Here is a 22,777-nt window from a genome sequence, read left to right on the forward strand (position 1 = left end):
TATGAGAGATTACACCAAAAAATTGGGCTTCCAGTTATTGTAATGTAATTTAAAAAAATATCTACTCAGAAGTCATGTCTTGTTTTTTATCATAGTTTCTACAAAAAAAAAAACTACAAAAAAATTCTTATTCTAAGTGTATTTTTTTTGTAAAAAAAATTATATTATAATTTAAATTTATTATTACTAGTTCTGTTTCTGTACTTGTTTAATTATGTTAAGTGAATTAAAAGCTCTATTTTTCTTGAATAAGAAATTAAGATGTATGTACCTGGGACAATAGCAGACAGTGAAAATGTTATTATCGATGTTGGAACTGGTTACTATTTACAAAAGGTAATATAATAAAATAATACACTAAAATATAATACTATTGTTTATGGTATATTATATACATACTACTCAAAAAAGAAATCTTACTGGTGTTTGAGAAAAAAGAAAGTAAGGATACTTTTATAATAGTTTTCCTTCATTTAAAACATTCATTTTAACAGGGTTAATATAACAAGGTGTAATCTTAATTATTATTCATGAATGTTTTACCCCAACTTTGTGTATATATTCATATTAATTTTTCATAAATTTCTTCTTCTTTTTTAATTCTAGGAAAATTAAAAACAGATGTAATACATTTATTATAAATAAAATGTATATATAAAACTGTAGATAGGGAAGCTTGGAGAGCTGCATCAAACTAGTCAAATGACTGAAGACAAAAAAAAAAGACAAAATATATGTGTGTATGTTACATATTATTTTCCTTATATGCTAATGGGGTCGTTCAGTAATTAAAGAGACTAATTTATGACTGTATACAAATTATTATGTATTCAAAAATAATGAAACTAACACTACTTTTCAGCATAATCCTAGGTGACATTTGGGCACTTGATTTCTTTTTCTGTATGCTTTCTTTATTCCAGTAGTAAAGAAGTTTTCACCTTTGTATTTGAACCATTCTTCTATTGCATTCTTTACTTGTTCATTATCATTGAATTTGGTGAAATATAAAAATTCTATAGCTTTCCTTTGTCTTTTGAACTGTACAGAAATGAACATTATCATTCAGAAGAATTATGCCTTTTGAGAGAAAACCAGGATATTTCCTCCTTATTGTGGCTTTCACTTTATTTTCTAGCATGTCACACTATTATTCATTGATAATTGATAATTACATCTTGTTCTTCCAAGTTATTGCAAAAAAAAGGCCTAGATAGTCCAAAAACACTGTTTGCATCACTTTACCTGCTGATATGTAGGTTTTTGAATTATTTTCCTGGTAGGTAAACTCAGATGTTTCCATCATAGTCTTAATGACTATCAGATATTCATAGTCTAACGTTTGGATTCCTGCTGAAAATTATGAATGCCAAGTTTCAACACAAGTTGTTTTGTGATTTAAAATGTATTACCTTCCGTTAAAAAAATCATCACTTAGTTCCTTATTAATGTAAATTTAGGTACCTTTTTTTATCTAAAGTGAACATCTTAGAACTCGCCTTGAACATGTTTTGTGTTAATTCAACTTATCTTTGTTAAGGGAATCAATAGTGTCAATACTTGCACTACATATTGTAGCAATTTAAAATTTTTTTATGTATCTACCCTTGTTAATAAGATCATTTTCCAAAGCATCAGTTCAAACTTCCACCAGCCTTCTGTTGTGATAAAAAACAGTGATGCTTGTTTTGCTATATTTAAACTGTCCAATCAGTTTATAATGATTAATATATTTTTTGACCTACTGTTGTAACATCTGCGAGTGAATTTTGGCCTGTTTTAAAATCTTATCACAGCACAATACATATTTTAAGCAGAGCCGACATTTTGAAATTAAAACAAAAGAGGCTATGATAATGGATATTTTTTTTGAACAGCTGATATTTCCTATATTAGGAATACCAACAAGTCTGGTAGTTTCAGTTATTTTATTAAATAACTTTAACACTGTTTAATTATTGAAAGACTGATATATATCAATAAATTTGTTAAAACTTAAATATTCTTATGTACACTGTTTCATTTATGATTAAATTTAATTTTAAAAACTGTATTTATTGATTTGTTTCTGTAGTTGTGAAAATTAAATTTTTCCACAAAGAACAAAAAAGTCTTATTTTTATAAACTGGTCATTTTATTGTTAAGAAAGAAAGATAAAATAAATTATATATAAACAATTTATGTTCTAGATCTTATCTTCTTCAATGCATTATCATATTTTCTGATCAATACTGATAAAAGATTACATAGTGTTGCATTAAAGCACATTCTCTTCTGAGTTGACATCTTATATTCACTTGTTTATAAAAGGAAACAATTCATAAATTCCAAAAGAAAAAAAGATAAGGGTGATATTAGAATGAAACAAATGAAAGAGGCATTTAGTAATAGCTTCAGGAATGTCTTAAATTTTTTTATGAAATTAGTTAAAGTGTTAGCTCTTAAATAAATTACTCTGAGGGGGCAGTATATTGTAAATTTATAAAATAAATTATTTCAGAAACTTTCGAAGCCAACTGTATAAGTAGTGGTGAAAGATTACTCTAGTTTATATTATATTTTTCTCATATCAATGTATCATTTTTATTATTATTAGTTTATTTAATTTTTTACTATATATGTGTGTATTGATTTTTTTCTGTTAATCAGGATATTGATGGAGCAAAAGACTATTTCAAAAGGAAAGTTACTTTTGTTACCGAACAGATGGAAAAAATCCAAGCTGTGGGAATGGAGAAAAGTAAAATTAGAGAAGGTAATTTAATCTTAAATATTGTTTTTTTTATATCATTCTATTGAGTATATTACTTTTTGTTTGTATAAATTTAAATTTGTTTTTAATTATTCAGTTTATTTTTAGGTATTCATTCTAAATTCTACAAGAATTTTGTTGAGGAGGGATTATTTCCATTGCAGCATGAATATTTTCTTATTACTTTATTTTATCTAGTGTATTTTTGTGTTTTCACTAAAGAAGGTTGGAAGTCTTTAAGTGTGTGTGATAGTAACATATATTATGGGGGTTTTAATTTTTTTTTGTATGTGATTGCTGTTGCTCACAGTTTCCAATTTTTGTAGTCTATTGCCTATTCACCATTCACTCATTTTTGTAAGGCAGTTTCCAAAAATCATTCCACCTCCTAATAATTATAAGCCTGGCTGGCTTCAAATCTTTTCATGCTTAGATGTGTAATGCTACTAACTAAACTGAAAAGAAAATATCAAAATTAGATGTCAAAACTGACAGCAAGGCCAGACAGCAGGTGATAAGATAGTTATAGTCCGTGGTAGCATTATCTTTAGAGTCATAATTAGACAATCAGTTCTATCTTAAGCATTATGGAGAATACTTTGGATGTTAGCAAGACAACTATTTTTTTTTTTTTAATATAATAGGTTAGAAAAGAGAAGTTGTAAAAAGAAATTTCTAGTTCAATGTTAAAGTACATTTCAAAGTACAAAACATGTTTAAAATTACTTTTCTATTGGTTTTGTTGGACCTGGCTTGACATGAATATTACTGTTTAGTGAATTGGACATAACAGATTATATGGTATTTGATTGGAGCAGTTATTTAGATAATATATATTGTATTATAATAGCATGAGAATGCATGTGCATTCTCTTTCCTTCGTGTTGAAGGAGAGAGAAAACTATTGAAAAGAGGAGTATAGTAAAAGCAGCAATGTAATTGAAAAGCACATTATTAAAGGTAGCTGGGTGTTTGGTGGATTGGTCATAAACAATGTTTCCTAGTGCTAGCTGTAACATGAGGTTGTAAAAGTGACTCCTGTTCTGAAATGTTGTAAGCTTGCAGGAATAGTTGTAATATGTGACTACTGGAAGAATTATAATTAACAGTCTTCAGTTCAAAGGATTTTCCCAACTTTATATTTTGTGATGCAGGAGTGCACGCACTTATACACACATTGAAATGTGATGGTAAAATTTTGAAGTGGAAATGTGATGCAATAAGGTAACAGCAAGCACTATCTCTATCCAATTAGTTAGTTTTTATATCCAGTATGCAAAATTCTAAAGAAAAGATTCTAAAATTGTTGTTAAGATTGGATACATTACTTATTCAGGACTGTTGGAGTAGATATTTAATGTAGTAGGCATGCATTATGCACAGCAACATGAAACATTGATCATGTTGATAATATTAATGCAAGTCGTATGACAGTCATATGTTTTGCATTACTTGTTTTTTATGGTTCCTTATATTTTAAAATTATGAGGCTAATATAAGCAAATAAGAACAAATTTGAAGGTGTGAGACTATAATTGTTCATCTCTTAGGCCTATCTCTTGCTTACCCAAACTACATCTTCATAAGTTCTTGACAGCATAATTTATTTCTTATGAAGTGTCCATATTTTTCATCTTTCTCTCTTTAATCTGTCTTGTTGACAATTAACCAGTTTAATAGTTTCCATTACTTACTTTTTAATTCTGTTTATTAATTTCTCACCAAGCATTCATTTTTAAGATTTTTGTCTCGGCTAATTTGATTTTCTTTTCCTTGGTTTTCTTTGTGAAGCATATTTCTAATACAGTTTAACTGTTCTTATTACTGACCTGTATGTTCTTTTTTCTTTGAACCATTTTCCGTTTAAGTTTTAGTCATGTCTGTATTCTGTGGATGATTTCCATTTACGTAGATATTAATATAAAAGCATAAAGAAAGCACTTAGTTCTTTGTTCTAGGTAGGTAATTCCCAAAGTGGTTGAATACCCATCTCAAATAATTTCCTACCTTGAGGTGTTAATTAATTAATTATACTCTGTAGTAGATATAATAGCAGTTGTATTATTGAAATCCTGCTGCTTTAGAAACAAGTTGTTATTCTAATTTGATAATTATCTTTATGTTGTGATGAATTTTGTAGTATTTAATTTTTTGTTGCGGCTGTAATAGATGTAATGGATACAAAACTTCAAGCTCAGCTTGCTGCTCAGAAGCAAGTACAAGCACAATAAATTTATTATTAATGGATTTTTTATTTATTTATCAAATATACTATTAATACTTGCACACTTATTGTCTTTTTTTATTATGATTTCATTTTGTTACAATTTACTATATTTCTTAATGATTCGTATTTATTAATAAATATATTTTTTAAATGTGCTGTTAATTTTTTTGTTTTCTTAATTATTGTGTTATTTTTTTTTTTAATTTACCATAATAAAATTGATGTTAAGGATTTTCATTTGTAACCTTCTCTCTTTATTATTGTGTTTAACTTATCCTTAAATATCTATTAATATTAATTTTTATTATTATTAATTTATCTCAAGAAGTTTGAACACTTGTCCATGGAATACAATATGGTTGGTAACTTTTATATTAATTTGAATTTGGAACTTTTTGTTGGGATGAAAGAAAGAGATATTGTCACATACTTTGATGGATTGGCAGTCTTGTTTTTTTTTTTTAACTGTAGTATATATATATATATAATAAAAAGAAGGAACTACGTGTTTAAAAGTAATTTACTTTTTGTTTTCTTATGTAGTTTTGAGCCTCTCACACATTCTCTCACCAAATTAATTAAACTTGGATATCTTGTATCCATCACCAACTTCATTTTCCTTTTTATGATATAATTGGTTATTATATTATAAGGTTCAGTTTTTTTAGATTTATTCATCAACATGGTTGTCTTTTCATATTCTGTATAGAAGCTTCTACTTTTCTTGTATGCTAATTGTTTTCATCTGCAATCTTTTTGCAAGTTTTTGTAGGTTGTTTTGTCAGTCTATTCCATTTCTTTTTAAAATACAATATTATGTTAACTATTTTACTTTAAAATTTTTTTTTATTGTCTTGTTTCAGTACATATTAATTTCTGTAAGGGGAGTGTTTCTCCATACAAATGTTAGGAACATAATTTTAGTATACACGATTTTGCCATTCAACTTCTGTTAGTGTTTATCAGAACTTTTTTAAAGCATGTGGCCTGAAGATTTGAAAATATTAGTATAAATAATTTTTTTTTTATACAGCTTGTTCAAAGATTTAATAATTTTTAATATTTTATAAAATTTTTAGATATAGTTTAATCAAAAAATCGTCGTGTTGCACTTACTACCAATAATACATAAAAATAGTATCAAATTATCTGTAGTCATTTTTGAGATTATTATAGTGTATGTAATATCTGAAGGGAGGTCAGTAGTGCACGGTGGCATCCCCTCCACTTCGCTTAACATCACTTAGCGACTTCTCATAACAGCAGCCAAAGTAGTGTATTCCAAAAGTCACATCCATTAATTTACAATCACTTGCAACATATCCATGATTAATCTTTTGTTCAAGATGTATATTATAAAGTTATTTATTTATTTCTTGATAGTATATGATTTTTTTTCTTAAATAAGATTTTGTCATAAATAAACAGAAACAAAAGTGAAACAGAAACAAATGTAATACAAAAGTGTATGAAATGAGTTATTTATTTATTATAGGCCATAATAGTTATGATTTCCTTTGACAGGGCATAGTTATTTATGAAAATTATTTCTAAATAGTATATACGCACCAGTAACTAATATTCTTTTGAGATTTGTAGGCATACAAAACTATAAACTGAAAACATTAAATTGTACAAAAAAATACATAAATAAATAGTGTTAAAGAAATGTTAGTAAAAGTAATATAATTATAATCATTATTAAATTTATTATAAAAAAACTATGAATACTACCGAGTATTATATTACTAATATAATATATAGTAGCTCAAATAAATAAATTAATACAGTAGAATAAATACATAACAGATGAAATAATTAAATGAGAAATTTAAATAAATAATAGCAAAAAGAAATGAATGGTAGGATAAACACTAATAAAAAATATCAATGAAGCAATATCATTGGAGGGCTTACTTTTGTAGCAGCTGGTAGTAAGTGTTCTGCATGCAGGTTATAAGAGTAGTGTTGGCGAGGCAAGTAGAGACACCTTATAGGGAGGACCCACCTTCAGATTTTACATACACTGTAGGATATTCTTAATATCCTAAAAATATGAATTTTAATAAATTTCATAAAATAAAAGCAATTAATGAAAACATTAATTTTCCACAATCATAGTCATACATATAAGTTATTGTACATGATTATATTTATTACATAGGAATATAATAATAATAATAATATACTTTTAGTTTACTTCTGCATAATTTCCTCTCTGTGGTTTTTTTGTAATCCAATTTCTTTTTCTTCAGCATTTAGTCACTACACAATCATTACCATAAATGACTATCCAGGTTTTAGCTCTGTCTCTACAGTACCTTGTAATTACTTACGCTTCCTTTATTGAAACATGACACACCTGTCATAAACTCTCAGCTCTAAAAGTTTTGTTACTTATAAAAACATTCTCTGATTTTGAAATTTGTAATTTACTATTGAATTGCTAATGAGTATTTTGAATTTTTCCATGTGTACACTTTTGAAAAAGAATTGGATAAACCAGATTCTTTGAATTTAGTTTTATTTCTGCTATAATAAGTTTGGGAATGTTAAATTTGTATTTATGTGACCTCTTCATTCTTATATAAGATATTTTTATTTATATCAGGTGTTGGTTTAATTAAATAAAATGAATATTTTATTCTGGTCGATACATAATAATACATTATGTAAATCACATCAGAAATGGGTGGATATGTTATTACAGTTGTAAAAAAAGGGGGCTGCTCAAGGATTTGCTGGAACATATCGCAGGAAACTGTGGTAAAATCTTGATTAGAGCAGTATACAAAAATACACAATTATAATTTTAAAAATAGACATAATTAAAGCCCTTAAAATATTAAGATAGGAAATAATTTTAAGATAAATACATGAAGATACCAGATATAACACATTCACCATTCAGGAGGTGTCAGTAAAAGTAATTGAGCACATATTTATGGGATGCAAGAAATTCAGGGAGTTTAACATTTTTTAATTAGTACTATTTTATTCATTGAGTTTTCATTATAGGATGAAGAATTGTCGTCAAGTAACATAAAAAATTCATTATAGGACATAATTAATCCAAAGTATACCAGTGAGATTTGAAATCCAAGTTTTCTTGAGCAAATAACAGTGGTCATAACACTCAGTCATTTTAAAAAGAGAACAAATTTAATTGTATTTAAAAAAAAAAAATTTAGTCTGGGATTGTAAGTATAGAGTAACCAAAATAATTATTTAAAACTGTGTTTGTATTTACCTTGTGTACTAACTTCAGGCTAATATCACATTAAAAATATTTTTTGTATAAAATGTACAGTGAACAAAATTCCAGCTTGATATATAACAGTTCTGGAGAAATAAATTTTTTTGTTAAAAATACAAAATTACTGATAATGCCAGTAAACTAAATGTTTCCGGTTATATATTGATATAAAGTTTAGTCTGTATTTCAATCGTGGCGGATCTTCCCCTTAATTCTTGAAATGGTTTTTGTAAATAATTTCAATGATGGGTGGGATTATGGAAAAGGGAAAATATGCAGAAACAAAGAGGTTAGCAAAGGATAGAACAAGGTGGTGAGCAGCAGCTGTGACAGAACCTGCTGTAATGGCAGAACACTATGAATGAATGAATGCATACAACTATTATACAGATTGAATAACTTTTTAAATGTATATTATAGAATTTAAATTTAGTTCTGTTATATGTTAAAAACTGAAAAACTTATGTAGAATTTTTGTACATGTGTATCTGTTTGTTTTACTGACTATATTGAGGATGTTTATTGGTTTTTTACATGTTGTATCACATAGCTTAGTACTTTTAAGGAATTCACCTTTGATATTAAGTTTGTACAAACAGTCTAGTTTTTTGATATTCTGAAAGGAACGTGTTATGGAAAAACCATGTATGTTTCTTAAGTAGAATTATTTTTTTTTTTTATATTCTTTTTAGGATTCTTTCATAGTATATAAAAAAAAAAATTGTTTTCTTTTGATGTGGTAAAATTGTTTTTTAGTCATTGTAAGTAAAAATGTCAGGATTTACTTACAATGACTTACTACAAATGACTTTTTCATGGATAAAGTAAAATAGTAATAAAATTAATTGAATTGTTTTAAAACATTAGGTGTATTAAATTTTGAATTATTCTGCTATTGTATAAGATAATAAATTTAGTAATTAAAATAAAAATTAAAGTTCTCTCTCTTCATTTCATTTTGTTTTTTTAGTTTCGGGTGCTTTTTCATTTCTATCTAGATCTTGTGGATCTTTTTATATTGACATTTTTTAATGTTAAGTTTTCCTTTTAATACCATTTTCATTTAATATGCATCTATCTCAAAGAGTTAGTTTTTCTTTTTCAGTTTGTTAGTTTATAATCTCATTTACCCTTGCTAAAACTGTTTCATTTGTTACTTAATACAAGGGCGGTTTGGAAAGTAACCTCCATTTGGCTATAAATAAAAAACATGTATAGATAAAAATATTTTATTATATACAGCTTTTAACTATTTTTCAACATAGTCGCCTCACCAATTTACAAATATCTTCTTCATAAAGTTCAGCCACTGGGTAACTAGCCATCCTTTCACAGCATTTTGAAGTTTCTCATCATAATCAAAGTGCTACGATGCAGGCTATTTCTTCATACGAGTGAAGAGATGAAAATTGCTTGGTGCCATGTCAGTTGTAAGAGAGAAGATCAAAAATGTACCATTGAAATTGATTCAAAAGTTCTTGAGTTCTTCAAGCACTCTGACGATGAGCATTATCATTCAAAAAAACAAGCCGAATGACAGTCTACAGTTTCACAGTAGACTGCTGAAGTAATCGTTGTCCATGTTCATAAATTCGACTAGAAGAACTCCCTTGGCATCCCAAAAAACTGTACCCATAACCTTCCTTGCTGACAAAGTTTGGCAGACTTTCTTTGGCTTGCATGGAAAATTGGTATGGCCCCAGGCCATCAGCTGTTGTTTCATTTCTGCATTCACGTAGGCCAACTAAGTTCATTTAGTTCTATTGATCCCTTTGAGCATTTTTGGAACCCACCGAGCACAGAACTTCTGGCAGCCAATTTATCAGTGACAGTCTCATACAAAACCGTACGAGAAATTTACAGAAATTGTTCGGAATGTTCAGAGGTGGTGAATCTTAGATTTTCATGCTCTTTTTTGTCGATTTCACTGACAAGATCATCACTCACAAAAGAAGGCCTACCACTCTTCTGTTTTTCATGGATATTTGTCCTTCCATTTTTAAAAAAATCAGACCCACTACCATACTACACCGTCACTCATATTGTTTGGGCCATACACAGTACACAACTTATGATGGATGTCTGCTGCCAAAACATTTTGTGCTTAAAGAAATCTTATGGGAGTACACAGCTCACTGACGCAGTTTGAAAGGTAGGTGAGGGATTCAGAGAGTATGCTGATGTGTCAATGGTGGTGCCACTAACACTACTACTTGCGCTATGCTACAACACAGGTTACTTTTTGAACTGCCCTTGTATTTCTAGGTCACTTATCAATTTTGTAATAAATTTCTTCATTTAATATACTATTCAAACTACCTGTTCTGCTGAACTTGACTTTTTTTTCTGCATAGTTCTATAAATAGTAGTAACGTAATAATTAAATAACCAATGAAATAGTTAGGATTGAATTGATTTTTAGTAGAATATTGATGTATCAGTAGTAAGAACAACTGTGCAACTCATCTTAACATCTAGAAATCATATAAATTTTCAAATTTCTTTCTTATTCCTGATACCCAAGGAAATAGTTAAAATACTGTAACTATAAAGGATATAAGTAAAAGAAAACAAAAAATAGAGCTTAAATTGATGTAACAATTGTTTTTAGTTGATCATAAATATGGACCTTCTCAATTCAACTTATACATATTTCTTTTCTTTTTTATAAGTTCAGGACTTGTTCTTCATAAAATGGGTTAATTTCAATCATTAATTTTTTGTTTTGTGTAGAAGGTTCTTCAGGTGATTCCATTATAAGTGTTTACTATGTAACTTAAGGACAAGGAATCAGTTTACAACGGATCTAAGGCAGAGCCCATTCATTTAGTTATATGGATTTCTTTAAGCATTTTTAGAACCCACTGAGCACAGAACTTCCGGTAACGTAATTAGTGACAGTGACCTAATTGACAGTCGCATACAAAACCATACGAGAAATTTGTGGGAATTATTCAGAAAGTTCAGAGATGGTGAATTTTTACTTGTTTTCAGGGTGGAGAGAATATCCTTACTTTAAATCCAAAATGGCAGTTTCCAACTTAACCCAGTTTCTATGTAAAGATTTTAAGTAGTTCAAGTATCTTTTTTGGTTTCATTTCACCTAAGCAGCCGTGGTGAGTGTTACAGTCTCATAACTGAAAGGTCTTAGGTTTAAGTTTTCGCTTTTACTTCAATTTTTTTCTTACTATTTATTAATGCAGATGATTTTTTATTGTATAGTATTTATAATAACAACAGTATTTATAAGAATCTGGAAAAAATTCTATGAATTTAATGTTTGCTTGTTATTTTTTTGAGTATAACAATTATTTTTTAACCTAACAAACAGATTTTGTTTTATAAAACTTCAAAAAATGTAAATATATAAATCTGTTATAATTTTCATCTTGCATGTTACAATCAAAAATATTTATGTTTTGCTCTTTATATTTGTTTTTTATATTGATCAATCTACTGATTGTAACAGTGATACTGAAAATTGAAATAAACTGTTGTTTAAATTTGTGTTTTTGTTTTATAAAATGAAATCTGTTTGTTGTCTATTTATTCCTTCATTCTTTATGTGCATATCTCCATTACATCTTCATAAAGATTTTTAGGTTATTGATTGTAATATTCAAATAAAATAATTAACTAGTGCAGTTTTTACAGATGTTTATAAATATTTTTATAATAAATACTATATAATAAAAAGTCTGTGTTAAATGTATGAGGCTCGGCTGATAAATTTTGCACACAGGTGTGCTACATGGAAACAAAAGGTACTATCGAGTTGGGCATGATAGCTAAAATCCCCCTCTACAAACCTGCGATAATGCATTGAAATCCGTTTACTGGTTTGTTTTCAGTAGTTGTTAAAATGGAGTCAAGTACGGCTAATATTTCAACACGGTTAAAACAGCGTGCAGTGATAAAATTTTTAAGAGCAGAAAATGTAAATCCTACAAATATGTTTCATCGTTTAAAAACTGTTTACAGTAGTGAAACTGTTGATAGGTGTGAATAGGTGAGTGTTGAAATTTCACAAATGTGAAGCTGGTAAATCAACAATTGAGAACACACCTCACAGCGGACGACCAGTTTCTGTGACTGACCAGAAACATTGAAAGGAGGTGAACGATTTGTTTCAAAGTTACTGGCGAATCACTCAGCAATGCATCGCTATTCAGTTAGGCATATCTAAAGAATGAGTTGGCCATTTTATCAAGTAACTGGGTTACCTTAAAATTTGTGCACAGTGGTTACCACACAAACTCTCTGATGGCACTCTGCAAGTTTGAGTCTATTCTGCCCACCATACTCACTGGATTTGGCTCCATGCGACTTCCACTTCTTTCCTCTTCTCAAAAGTAATTCACCACCGATGATGAGCTCAAGGAAGCTGTGGCCACTCTTGGATCCGAGAAAGACTGCAAGAATTTTTCAGTGATGGAATGCAAAAACTTGTCAACCATTGGACAAAATGTATCTATGTAAACTGGGATTATATTGAAAAATAAATATTATATTTTGTAGCTAAGGTATTATACTTCTATTCATTTTTTATCTCACTCCAGTACCTCTTTTCATTCCCATCCTACGCATATATGTGCAAAATTTATCAGCCGAACCTTGTATACATGCAAGAAAAAAAATAAAAGTTAAAAAACTGACATGAAGACTTGAACCCGAGATCTTTTCATTATGAAACTGAAATGCTCCCTATTTGACTTCTACCGCTGAAGTGGTTGTTTATATACAAATAAGCCACTTGAATCACTTTTTAACTCATTTTTTTTTAAATAGGGTTTCCTCAGAAATGAGGCCAATTTTGATTTAAAGTAGGGATCTCCTCTCCTATCACCTTACAAAGGGGCATCAGTAAACTATATTGTAAGCTACCAATAGACCTACCAATATATGTACCTACCAATCGATTATTTTTTAAGTGCAGATCTATATTACAGAAATGAAATATTTTTAAATAAAACATTTTTTACTTAGACAATTTGTTGATATATTAATTTATTGCAGTAACAGAAAACTGATATCAAATAATAGCTAGGAGCAATAATGACAATTCTATGAATTCTTGACCAGGATTTGAATCCAAAACTTCTTACATGAAAGGCAAGGATACTTTCCATTCCATCACTGAGATCATTATGTTAATTTGGCCTCATCATTAGTTATTGGTACGTTCTTATAACTTGTATTCCCTAAGCTCATTCTAATGTTCAAATTATTTTCATAAGAAAATTCAATAAAATTTGGTGAAATACTAGATAAAAAAAGTATCTTATCTTACCTATCTTATATTACAAAGCCTATTCTAGTAGGAGTCTATTTTTGTTGTTTTTCTGTCTTCTTTAAGAATCAAGACATTGATTTTTCACCTTTTGTCTTTTAAGAAGAGCGGATAACTTTTTCAAAGAAGCATCATTGTTTGTAGACTTTGTATATTTTAAATAAAACTAAAACATACACAATAAACTTTTTAAAAAGCTGATGATAACTTTTAACAAAAACTAAAAATACCTACGCTTAATTAAATTTTTTTTTTTAATTGCCACAAAATTAAAGGCAGTAAATAGAAATATGTAAATAAGTTTTTTATTTATTCTGATGGGTACATAATATATTATATAGATAACATCAGAATTAGGTTGATATGCTACTCCACAGATGAAAAAAGGAACTACCTCAAAGCATTTGCCTGGGTAGATCAAGGGTAACCATGGTAAAACCTTGATTTGAAGGGTACTAACAACTGTTACAAAGGTATCTAGCACGAGAGATTATCGATTCCTTTTTCCCAATAAACATTAACTCATCAGTCAGTAATTATCTAGGTTGTTTTGTCCTGAAAATATCTTTGTTCAATCAGGCACCCTATTCTATAGATTTATTTTACTGTGAATATATTCTATTCAAAATTAAAGTTATTATTGAAATTAAATATCTTATGTTTTATTTAGTGATTTTGAAATATCCAATGGAAATTCACATTAAGGCTTAAGGCTTTATCAGATAAATGAGTTACATAGGTAGTTTGATCATTGATATGTAATACCAGTGATTGATGCTTGTTGGGGATAGTATTTTGAATAAAATGGAGATAATTGATTGTTTTATTTTTTCCAAGACTTGTCTCATTATTTAATTGCCAGACCATATGTTGCTGCTCTTCTTCAAATGAGAGACTTATCCATGAAATATGAGAGTTTAATCTGAGGAGCAGTTAAAAAATTTTAAATTCTCAAAATTTATTTCTGCCTTGTTGATTTTGTATGAGTTAGATGGTAGTTAATACATTAATATTACCATATCATTATACTCTATGATACGTTTTACTGAAAAAGATTGATTTCAAATTAATGACAGTTTTGTTATTATTATTATTACATTATTTTTCTAATATTATAGTAATTAGTATGTAATTTAAAGTTAGAAAAATAAATTATGGTTTGGTTATTAAAAATAAATAAAAAAAACTACGTATTTTATGGCTAATTATTTTCTATATTTTATTTTTTCTATTTATTTCTTTTACTTTGTTTTTCTAAATTCCATCATACTTCATCCTGTTGGGTTTGTTTTTTTTTATACACCTCCTGCTCATCTGTTGTACATCATAAAACTTATTAGTCCATCTTATTTCTTAACCTCTTCTTTTTTTTTAACTCCTCTCCTCCGTCCTTGTCTTTGTCTATTCATAGATTGCTTGGTGGAATTGCTTGCTATATACAGACATAAAACTTTTTTAAACATACACTTTCTCATCGAAACCTACCCTCCCACTTTAGCTTCTGGAGGCTGCAATCAACTTTAATTATTATATAAATCTAGAAACATATGCATGTATGTATGTATAAGTCTATGCATATAATCAGTAATAAAATTTACTTTAATTAAAACATTAAATTGTTGTATAAAAACACGGTTCTGTTGTAATTTTCTTTGCATTTCAAGGCTGTTTTGTAATTAAGAACTTAATAAAGTTTATTTCTTTATTTTGTTAATAAAATAAATGTTTTTATTTGTTTGTTAGTTATACTGTATTTTACTAACTAATGTAAGTTGATTGACTGAATGCAAACCTTTGTGATATAAACATTTTTTTATTTATATTTAATAAAGTTTTAGGGTTTTTCATTAGATTTGATGATTTGAATCGCTATCATAAAATATTTCTTTTGTTATGTCTATAAAAGTTAATCGTTAACGTGAAGGCAGATTAAAGGTTTTCTGTCTGGATTGGTTCAATGCGGTTTTGTAGCAGTTTCTTTTTATATATAATAAACTTAGAGGTATTAGTATATCTGTGAACTGAGTGCACATTGAACAAATCTAAAAGTAATATCTAGCTTTAATATCTTTAATATCTAGCTTTTAGCTTATCTAAAAGTAATTTAGAAGTTCCTCAAGTAGATTTTATGATAATCATATAATTAAAAATATTGGTAATCTGGATTTTGGTTAATCTAGACTGCAGAAGGAAATAAACATTTTGCAATAAAGTATTTAGACCTTATAGTTTTCTAAAGTAAAAAAATTAATTACTACTTTTAAAAAATATATCTCAAATTATGTTAATGACATGGTACTATTGATTGATAGACGTCTGTGCTACTGATTCCTATCTTTCTTTGTTTTTATTATTAATTTATTTTGTGCTGAGTTCTTTTTGAGAGAATTTCCAGATGATTTAAACACCGTTCTGTTAAATTTTGTGTACTGTAATAGTTTATCAATACTAGCCCTATAAAAATCTAGCCTATTTATCTAGTTGAATATATTTATAATGAACAAAAATCTAATTATGCTCTCGCATAGGAATTGTAATACACTTTCAAGTATAGAAAACATGCAAATACTTGATAGCAATAAAAATAAATTTAAATTGCTTACTCCCAAGAAATTATGCTAAATAAAAAACAGAAAAGAAAATACTAGTAAAAACTGTATTTTCTAAAAGATTGGACCCACAATTTCTCACACCAACCCAGACTCCAATTTTTGTTTTGTGTAAAGATTTTTCTCGTAATTCATGACAGTTAATTGTTGACCACAGTTGTGTATTTTTTAAATTAATTTACCCTTCCAGATGAAACCGTGCTTCATCTGTTAAAAATATAATGTCAAAGATACCTATGGAATTTTGATCAATAAAATGTTTAAAATGTTGACAATAATTTAGTCTTTTGGCATAATCTGTAAGTTTCAGTTCTTAAACACACATTTCTTTATGGGGGAATAGTTTCAGTTCTTTTCTTTAAGATTTATGTGCGGTAGCAAGTCCGATATCTTACTGCTGTGCTAACTTACGTGTTGACTTCGAGGAACTTTTAGCCACAGCATTTGAAATATCAAGCAGCTTCTGTTCATTTAATTTAGGTGATTTTCCAGTTTGGGCCAGCATCTACAACATAGCCTATTGCCTGGAATCTTTTGATGAGAGTTGAACTGCATTGTAGAAAGAAATGGGAGTGTTTGGAAACTTTTCCGAAAACTTGTGCTTCACTAAATCAGTTAAAGATCATGTCTTCCAAAAGAAGCATTATATTTTTCATAACTATTGATTAAGATAAACAAAACGAAGCATGTTCAATCACAACTTAACAACTGATGTATTGGTTTATTGCTGAGAAACACAGAGCACCAACCTAAGCCCCACTCCCTGGTCTGAAGGATTGGAACGCAGCAAACAATACCATCCATAAATAAAACAAAATAAACATAATCACCTTTAAATAAATAATTATCCGCTCGATAAAAGAAAGATTAAGCAGCAAGGGGCTTTTTTCCAGGTTCTGCAATTTGTAGGGTGATTAGAATTCTCCTGCTGTCCTTGAATTCCATTCCTAACACCAAAAGACAGAATGCATCATTTAATTCTAAAGTGTACTCACAGCAACTTTACAAATGCTCTGTATATATTCAAATTATGGTATTGAAATTAATAATTTCATTAACTTCTAAAGTTTTAATTGCAGGAAGTTAATTTATTTTGTATTAATGATCTGAGATGTTAAACATATTTTTCCATTATTTTAAATTTAATTTTCACAAAACATTCTGTTAAGGCAACAATCTTTGTGAAGTACTAATCCTTTTTTTCCAAATGTGTTTTTTGCATCAATTAGTGAGCAATAAGCAATCTTCCCATGGTCCAGTGAGGTGAGAATGAGATGTAGTTTTGTATTCCTTGGGAACATCTGACCATTCCTGAGGTGTGTGGTTAATTGAATCTAACCATCAGAGTACAACCCACTGGGTTAGTCTAGTGGTGAATGCGTCTTCTCAAATCAGCTGATTTGGAAGTCGAGACTTCCAGTGTTCAAGTCCTAGTAAAGGCAGGTAGTTTTATATGGATTTGAATACTAAATCATGGATACTGGTGTTCTTTGGTGTTGGGTTTCAATTATCTTGGGAATGGTTGAACTGAGACTGTACAAGACTACACTTCATTTACACTTATACATATCATCCTCTGAAGTAATATCTGAACGGTAATTCCTGGAGGTTAAACAGGAAAAAGAAAGAACCATCAGGGTACACCAGAATCCGCTGTCTGATATTCAAATCCGTATACAAGCAACTAACTTTCAGTGTTATTTGAATCTCAGAACCTTTGACTTTGAAAAGCTACAGTTAAACAACTGATTTGTGACAAGTTAACCACTAGACTAGCCCATTGGGCTAAGTACCAAATGTGGAAGAAAATACAAAGTATTAAGGAAAAAAATTTATTTTAAAATTGAAACTAAAATTAATGTAATTAGTGTTAAGTATATAATTTCTATGTTTTAGAAACATGCAGAAAGTTTGCCGTTGTACTTTGGTGGTTTTTTGAGTTCATCAGTTTTATCCTCCCCCTGCAGCCAGATCCGAAACCAAGCATGAACACGTCTCCAGGGGGTGCTATCGCCTCAAACTGCCTAGTTGAGAACTGACGTTTCTCCCAGACAGCCGGGACTCGGTCTTTAAATAGTCGCCATGCCTTTAATGAGGGGACCTCATGAGATTCTCTCACTGCGACTTCGGTCTTGACGCTACGCCTCAAATGAGGAATTCCAAAGGGATCCTCCACTGGGACAACGGTACTTTGGTGGTTGGGGTTCAATTAACCCCACGTCTAAGGAATTATCGGCCAGAATCTGTAAAAGATTACATACACTTCATTTACATGTCAAATATCATCCTTACCTCATTGGTCCGTGGGGAGGGGAGATTGCTTATTGTTCACTAACTGAATTTTTTTTTGTTGATTGCAATGTACACATTAGGAAAATAAAAAAGTAAAACTAGGTGTTCAAACAATTAACATGGAAGAAGAAATATAAATAAAATAATAAGTAAATAAATTAAATAAAGAAAAGGAATAATAATATAAATTATTTATTAATAAATAAGTAGTAGTTATAAATTACGTTAAACGAGTAACTTTTTAATTATCAGATATGAACATTCTAAAATTAGAGTTAAAGTAAAAGGTGTGGCAACAAAGTTGCAATAGCTTCCTGTATTGGTTATTTACTGCGAAAAAATAAATTATACAAGAAAACAGTTACTCAAGATTTCATTTTTTGGAGTGGGGATAATTTATGATGAATTTTATTGTGAAATTATTATTTTTTGTATAAATAAACCAAGGCTTCAGAAATTAAAAAAAAAATGAGTAATTTTATTCTGCTCCTTCGCCTTTAAAATCATCTTCCAAGAAGATTTTTTGATTTTACTTACTTTACTTTGTTAAGTGGAAACAATTTTAAAAAATTCCACTAAAAAATGTTCAGCCAATAAAAATTTACTCAAAATTTATTTTTTTTGTGTTGTTGAGGGGAATTATGATGAAATTTTATTGTAATACAGGATGATTCAAAGAAACGGGAAATTTTGAAAGTTGTGTTGGTAGCTGTGGGCGATTGGTACCACTTGATAAGTAGCACTAATCGTCCTCTCTAACCTAACCTGCCATTTAGTTGTCATGGATCCTTGGAGTGGTCGTGACAGTGACAAGTGTGGAGGGAGCGCGTAGAGAATTTCACCATCATTTTAATCTGGGACGGCACGACCGTGTTCCATCAGCACATGCAATTAAAACATGGATATCTAATTTTGAGGAAACTGGTTCGGCAATGAAAAAGAAACCTCCAGGCCGTGAGCGAACCGTCCGTACACTACAGAATGTTCAAGCTTTACAAGATGCTGTCACACGAAGTCCACATCGGTCATCAGCATCTCTTGTCTCTCAGCATCTTTACAATTGCAAGTACAAGTGTTCGAAGAATGCTAGTGAAGGACTTGCAATACCATCCACACAAGTTGCAGATCGTCCAGGAACTGAAACCAAACGATGCAGTTGTGCGAGCACAATTCTGTAATGTAATGTTTCAGAAGATAAATGATAACGAAGAGTTTGTTCACGAACTGTGGATATCAGACGAAGCGCATTTCCACCTCAGTGGATTTGTTAACAAGCAAAATTTCAGATACTGAGCACAAGAAATTCCTACGCAGCTACACCAGGGTCCGTTGCACAGCCAGAAAGTGACCGTGTGGTTTGCTATGTCATCTTACTGTGTTATAGGCCCTTATATTTTTGAGGATGACAACGGTCTTGCGATTACAGTGACGTCGGCTTGTTACGTAGCCGTGCTTGAAACCTTTGTTGTGGAACAACAAAAGAAATTTCCACCAATTCTTAACACAGCCTGGTTTCAACAAGACGGAGCAACGTCACATACTACACGAATATCGATGGCAGCTGTACGCCGATTGTTTGGACAACGTGTCATTTCAGGAAATGGTGACATTAGATGGCCTCCCAGATCGCCTGATCTCTCAGCTTGCGATTACTTTTTCTGTTTACTGTTTAAAAAGTACTAAAGAATAGTATAAACTCAAAAAAATTTTTAAAAATTAAAAAATTCGATATTTTTAAATTCTGATTGTTTTGCTTTTCCTGCTGCTATGCTAAGGAAGACATTAAAACAATTGGTTAAAAAATGTGCAATAAATAAAAATATAGTTTTTTTTTTTGATTTTATGGGGAGATAATTTTAATTTTTAGGAAATTTTTTTTCTAAGTGGTATAAGCATGTACACATATACTGAGTTTGATATAAAGTGGAGTTATGTTAGCAAAATTTTGAGAAAATTGACCCCAAAAAAACTAGAAATTTACCTCCTTTACTAAAGGGTCTCTTTACTAGAGATCTCCTAGAGATTTACTCCACAATTTTTACCAAAAGATTTCCCTTTCTCCCTTTCTGTTAATTCCTGTTTATCTCTGTCAATATTTTGTTCTTAATTACCCGACTTATTGACTTGTACTCTAAGCCCAGATTACATTTCATAATTTAAGCCTACTACTGTAAAATAGATAATATTTCCTCCACTCATGTTATGTGTTTCAGCTTTCTTATTTGAAACAAGTCCTTTATAAAAATGTAATAGATTAGATTTTAAGATTTTATTTTTTTTAATTAAGAAATTAACTCTTTTATTTTTATAATTATACAAAAATCTGATACGGATGATGGAGCTATTGAAAGGTGGATGTGCAACATATGTGCTTCAAGCCCAAATAAAACAAACCATCAAAGGTGTATACATCAGGGTTCCATTACATGAATTAAAACATTTATGGAATCGTTTAGAATGGAAAATCAAGATATTGAACTGTTAAAAGTCAAATTTGATCATTTAATCTTGACCTGGCATAAATACGATGAGGTCCAAACATTTTTAGAATATAATACTGAAAATGAAGAAGCAAACAGGAAGAAATGGAAGACATAATCCATAATCTTCATACGAAAATGCAAAAAAATAGTAAATTCTAATCGTGAAGGGTCATTACCTGTGAAGAGGAGTCTGGGCCAGAGAAGGACCCGGGAGGGATAAATTCCAGGGGGTTTTGATGTAGGATTGAAGGGAAAGGAGGTATGGATGAAAATACTTTCCCCCTTATAATTCTCCTGAGAACCTGAGGTCTCCACTGTGAAATCTCCAACTCGACTACGACAAAGATTACAGAAAACATCATACATGTTAGAGAAGAATTCAGGAAAATAATCGCAGATTAAATAACTTCAAAGACAAAGATCACAAACCAAGAATAGCCAGTAAGTGGACTGACCAACAAAAGGGGGAAAATAGTGAAAATATGAAAACAGTGGGAAACAAAGAAGAAAAAACTGAACATCAAGCAACGAGTTCCCGCGGTCCAAGGAAGACCAAAACGAGTGTGAATAATATTCTTACATATATATATATATATATATATATATATATATATATATATATATATATACAGGAGTTAACGAAATAGGCAATGCTATAATTATATTTTAATACAGAAAAATGAAATTTAGCAAATGCTTCTATCCCCAAAACCCAGTATTTTTCGGTATGTGACCACCCCAAGCTCTCAGAGAAGTTACTTAGAAAGTTAAAATGGAAAGAAAGGGTTATGACACAGCATTTTAAAGGACATTGAAAAACATTTAACGTAAAAACTTCAGACTACGACAACCCTAACAAAAATAATCATCATTTAAAGTTTTTCACATGTAGTTTCAAAAGTGTTTTACTGTACTTTTTAGATAACAATCCAACAGTGAAACAGTTAGATTGTTGAAACTGTTCAAGCAGTTGAAACTAGTCCTGTTGTTAAAGTAGATAGGAATATAAATACTCCAGGGAAGATCAGTTGACATCATAACATCATAAGTGAAACGTTATGATGTAAGTCAGCGAGATTGATGCTCTGCCAGGAGTGTCTACGAGATCACTCTTCAAGATGATATTTCGATGAATGTCTGCAATTTAGTGCTATGATAGAGTTGTAAGCTAGGAATTATTATGAGAGTTCGACGCTGTCATCAATATTATTAAGATTACAGTGATTGACAAAAAAACTTTTTAATGTTTCTCCTGTGATACTCTGAGAGTAATACTTTCTCTAAGTGTGAGAGTTTGACGTGATTAGGGTGATGTACAAGTAATTTTGTGTAACAAGTAATTCTAGTACATGAAAATAAAAAATTTTTCGGAGAGTTATATTAGACTATTAGTGGAAAAGATAATGTATAAATTTCATCCATAAATTGTTAGAGTAGTTTTATTTGTGAACAGAAAAGGTATTTGCAGTAAAAGAACAATATGGTTTTCTTATGTATTGTACTACTATTCTACCAAATACAAGACTAGTGGTTAAAAGTGCTAAGAGTAGCGGTCAAGCTAATGTATTTTGTCAATAGCACTGAATTACATGTAAATAAATCCTTACGATTACTACAAATTCTGTTTTGTATGTAATCACTGTTTATTATAACTATTGACATTTATTATTATTGCTCTTATTATTGTTGTGGTTGAAATTACTATGACTATAATTTTTGAATTATTGACATTTATTATTATTATCATTATTACTGTTTTCCTGTAAATACAATTTTTTTATCACCCTTAGTTTTAACTAAATTAAATTCAAAAAAATTAAGGGAAAATATAGTTAAAATCTGTAAAATTTATAATTCTGCAAGGCCA

General features: G+C 29.6%; 1 protein-coding gene across 11 annotated transcripts in view; it reads left to right on the forward strand.

Moving 5' to 3' along the window:
• LOC142332566 (putative prefoldin subunit 5) overlaps positions 1 to 22,777 on the forward strand; it is an 85,773-nt gene that overhangs the window by 14,065 nt on the left and 48,931 nt on the right. For 5 of the 11 annotated variants that reach the window (XR_012758329.1, XR_012758328.1, XR_012758330.1 and 2 more), the window contains exons 3-4: positions 262 to 336; positions 2,651 to 2,756. Coding sequence is in view for 7 of the 11 variants with exons in the window: in XM_075379053.1 (XP_075235168.1) it covers positions 262 to 336; positions 2,651 to 2,756 (181 nt within the window). In the remaining 4 variants the exon portion in view is untranslated. Of the gene's footprint in view, positions 1 to 261; positions 337 to 2,650; positions 2,757 to 2,861; positions 3,148 to 4,922; positions 5,093 to 7,998; positions 8,019 to 11,230; positions 11,351 to 13,252; positions 13,282 to 18,031; positions 18,883 to 22,777 lie in introns of those variants that run through there. The other 6 variants (XM_075379051.1, XM_075379056.1, XM_075379052.1 and 3 more) reach the window with 6 other exon arrangements.

This window comes from Lycorma delicatula, chromosome 11, assembly GCF_047948215.1.
Source record: "Lycorma delicatula isolate Av1 chromosome 11, ASM4794821v1, whole genome shotgun sequence".
NCBI classification, from domain to species: Eukaryota; Metazoa; Arthropoda; class Insecta; order Hemiptera; family Fulgoridae; genus Lycorma; species Lycorma delicatula.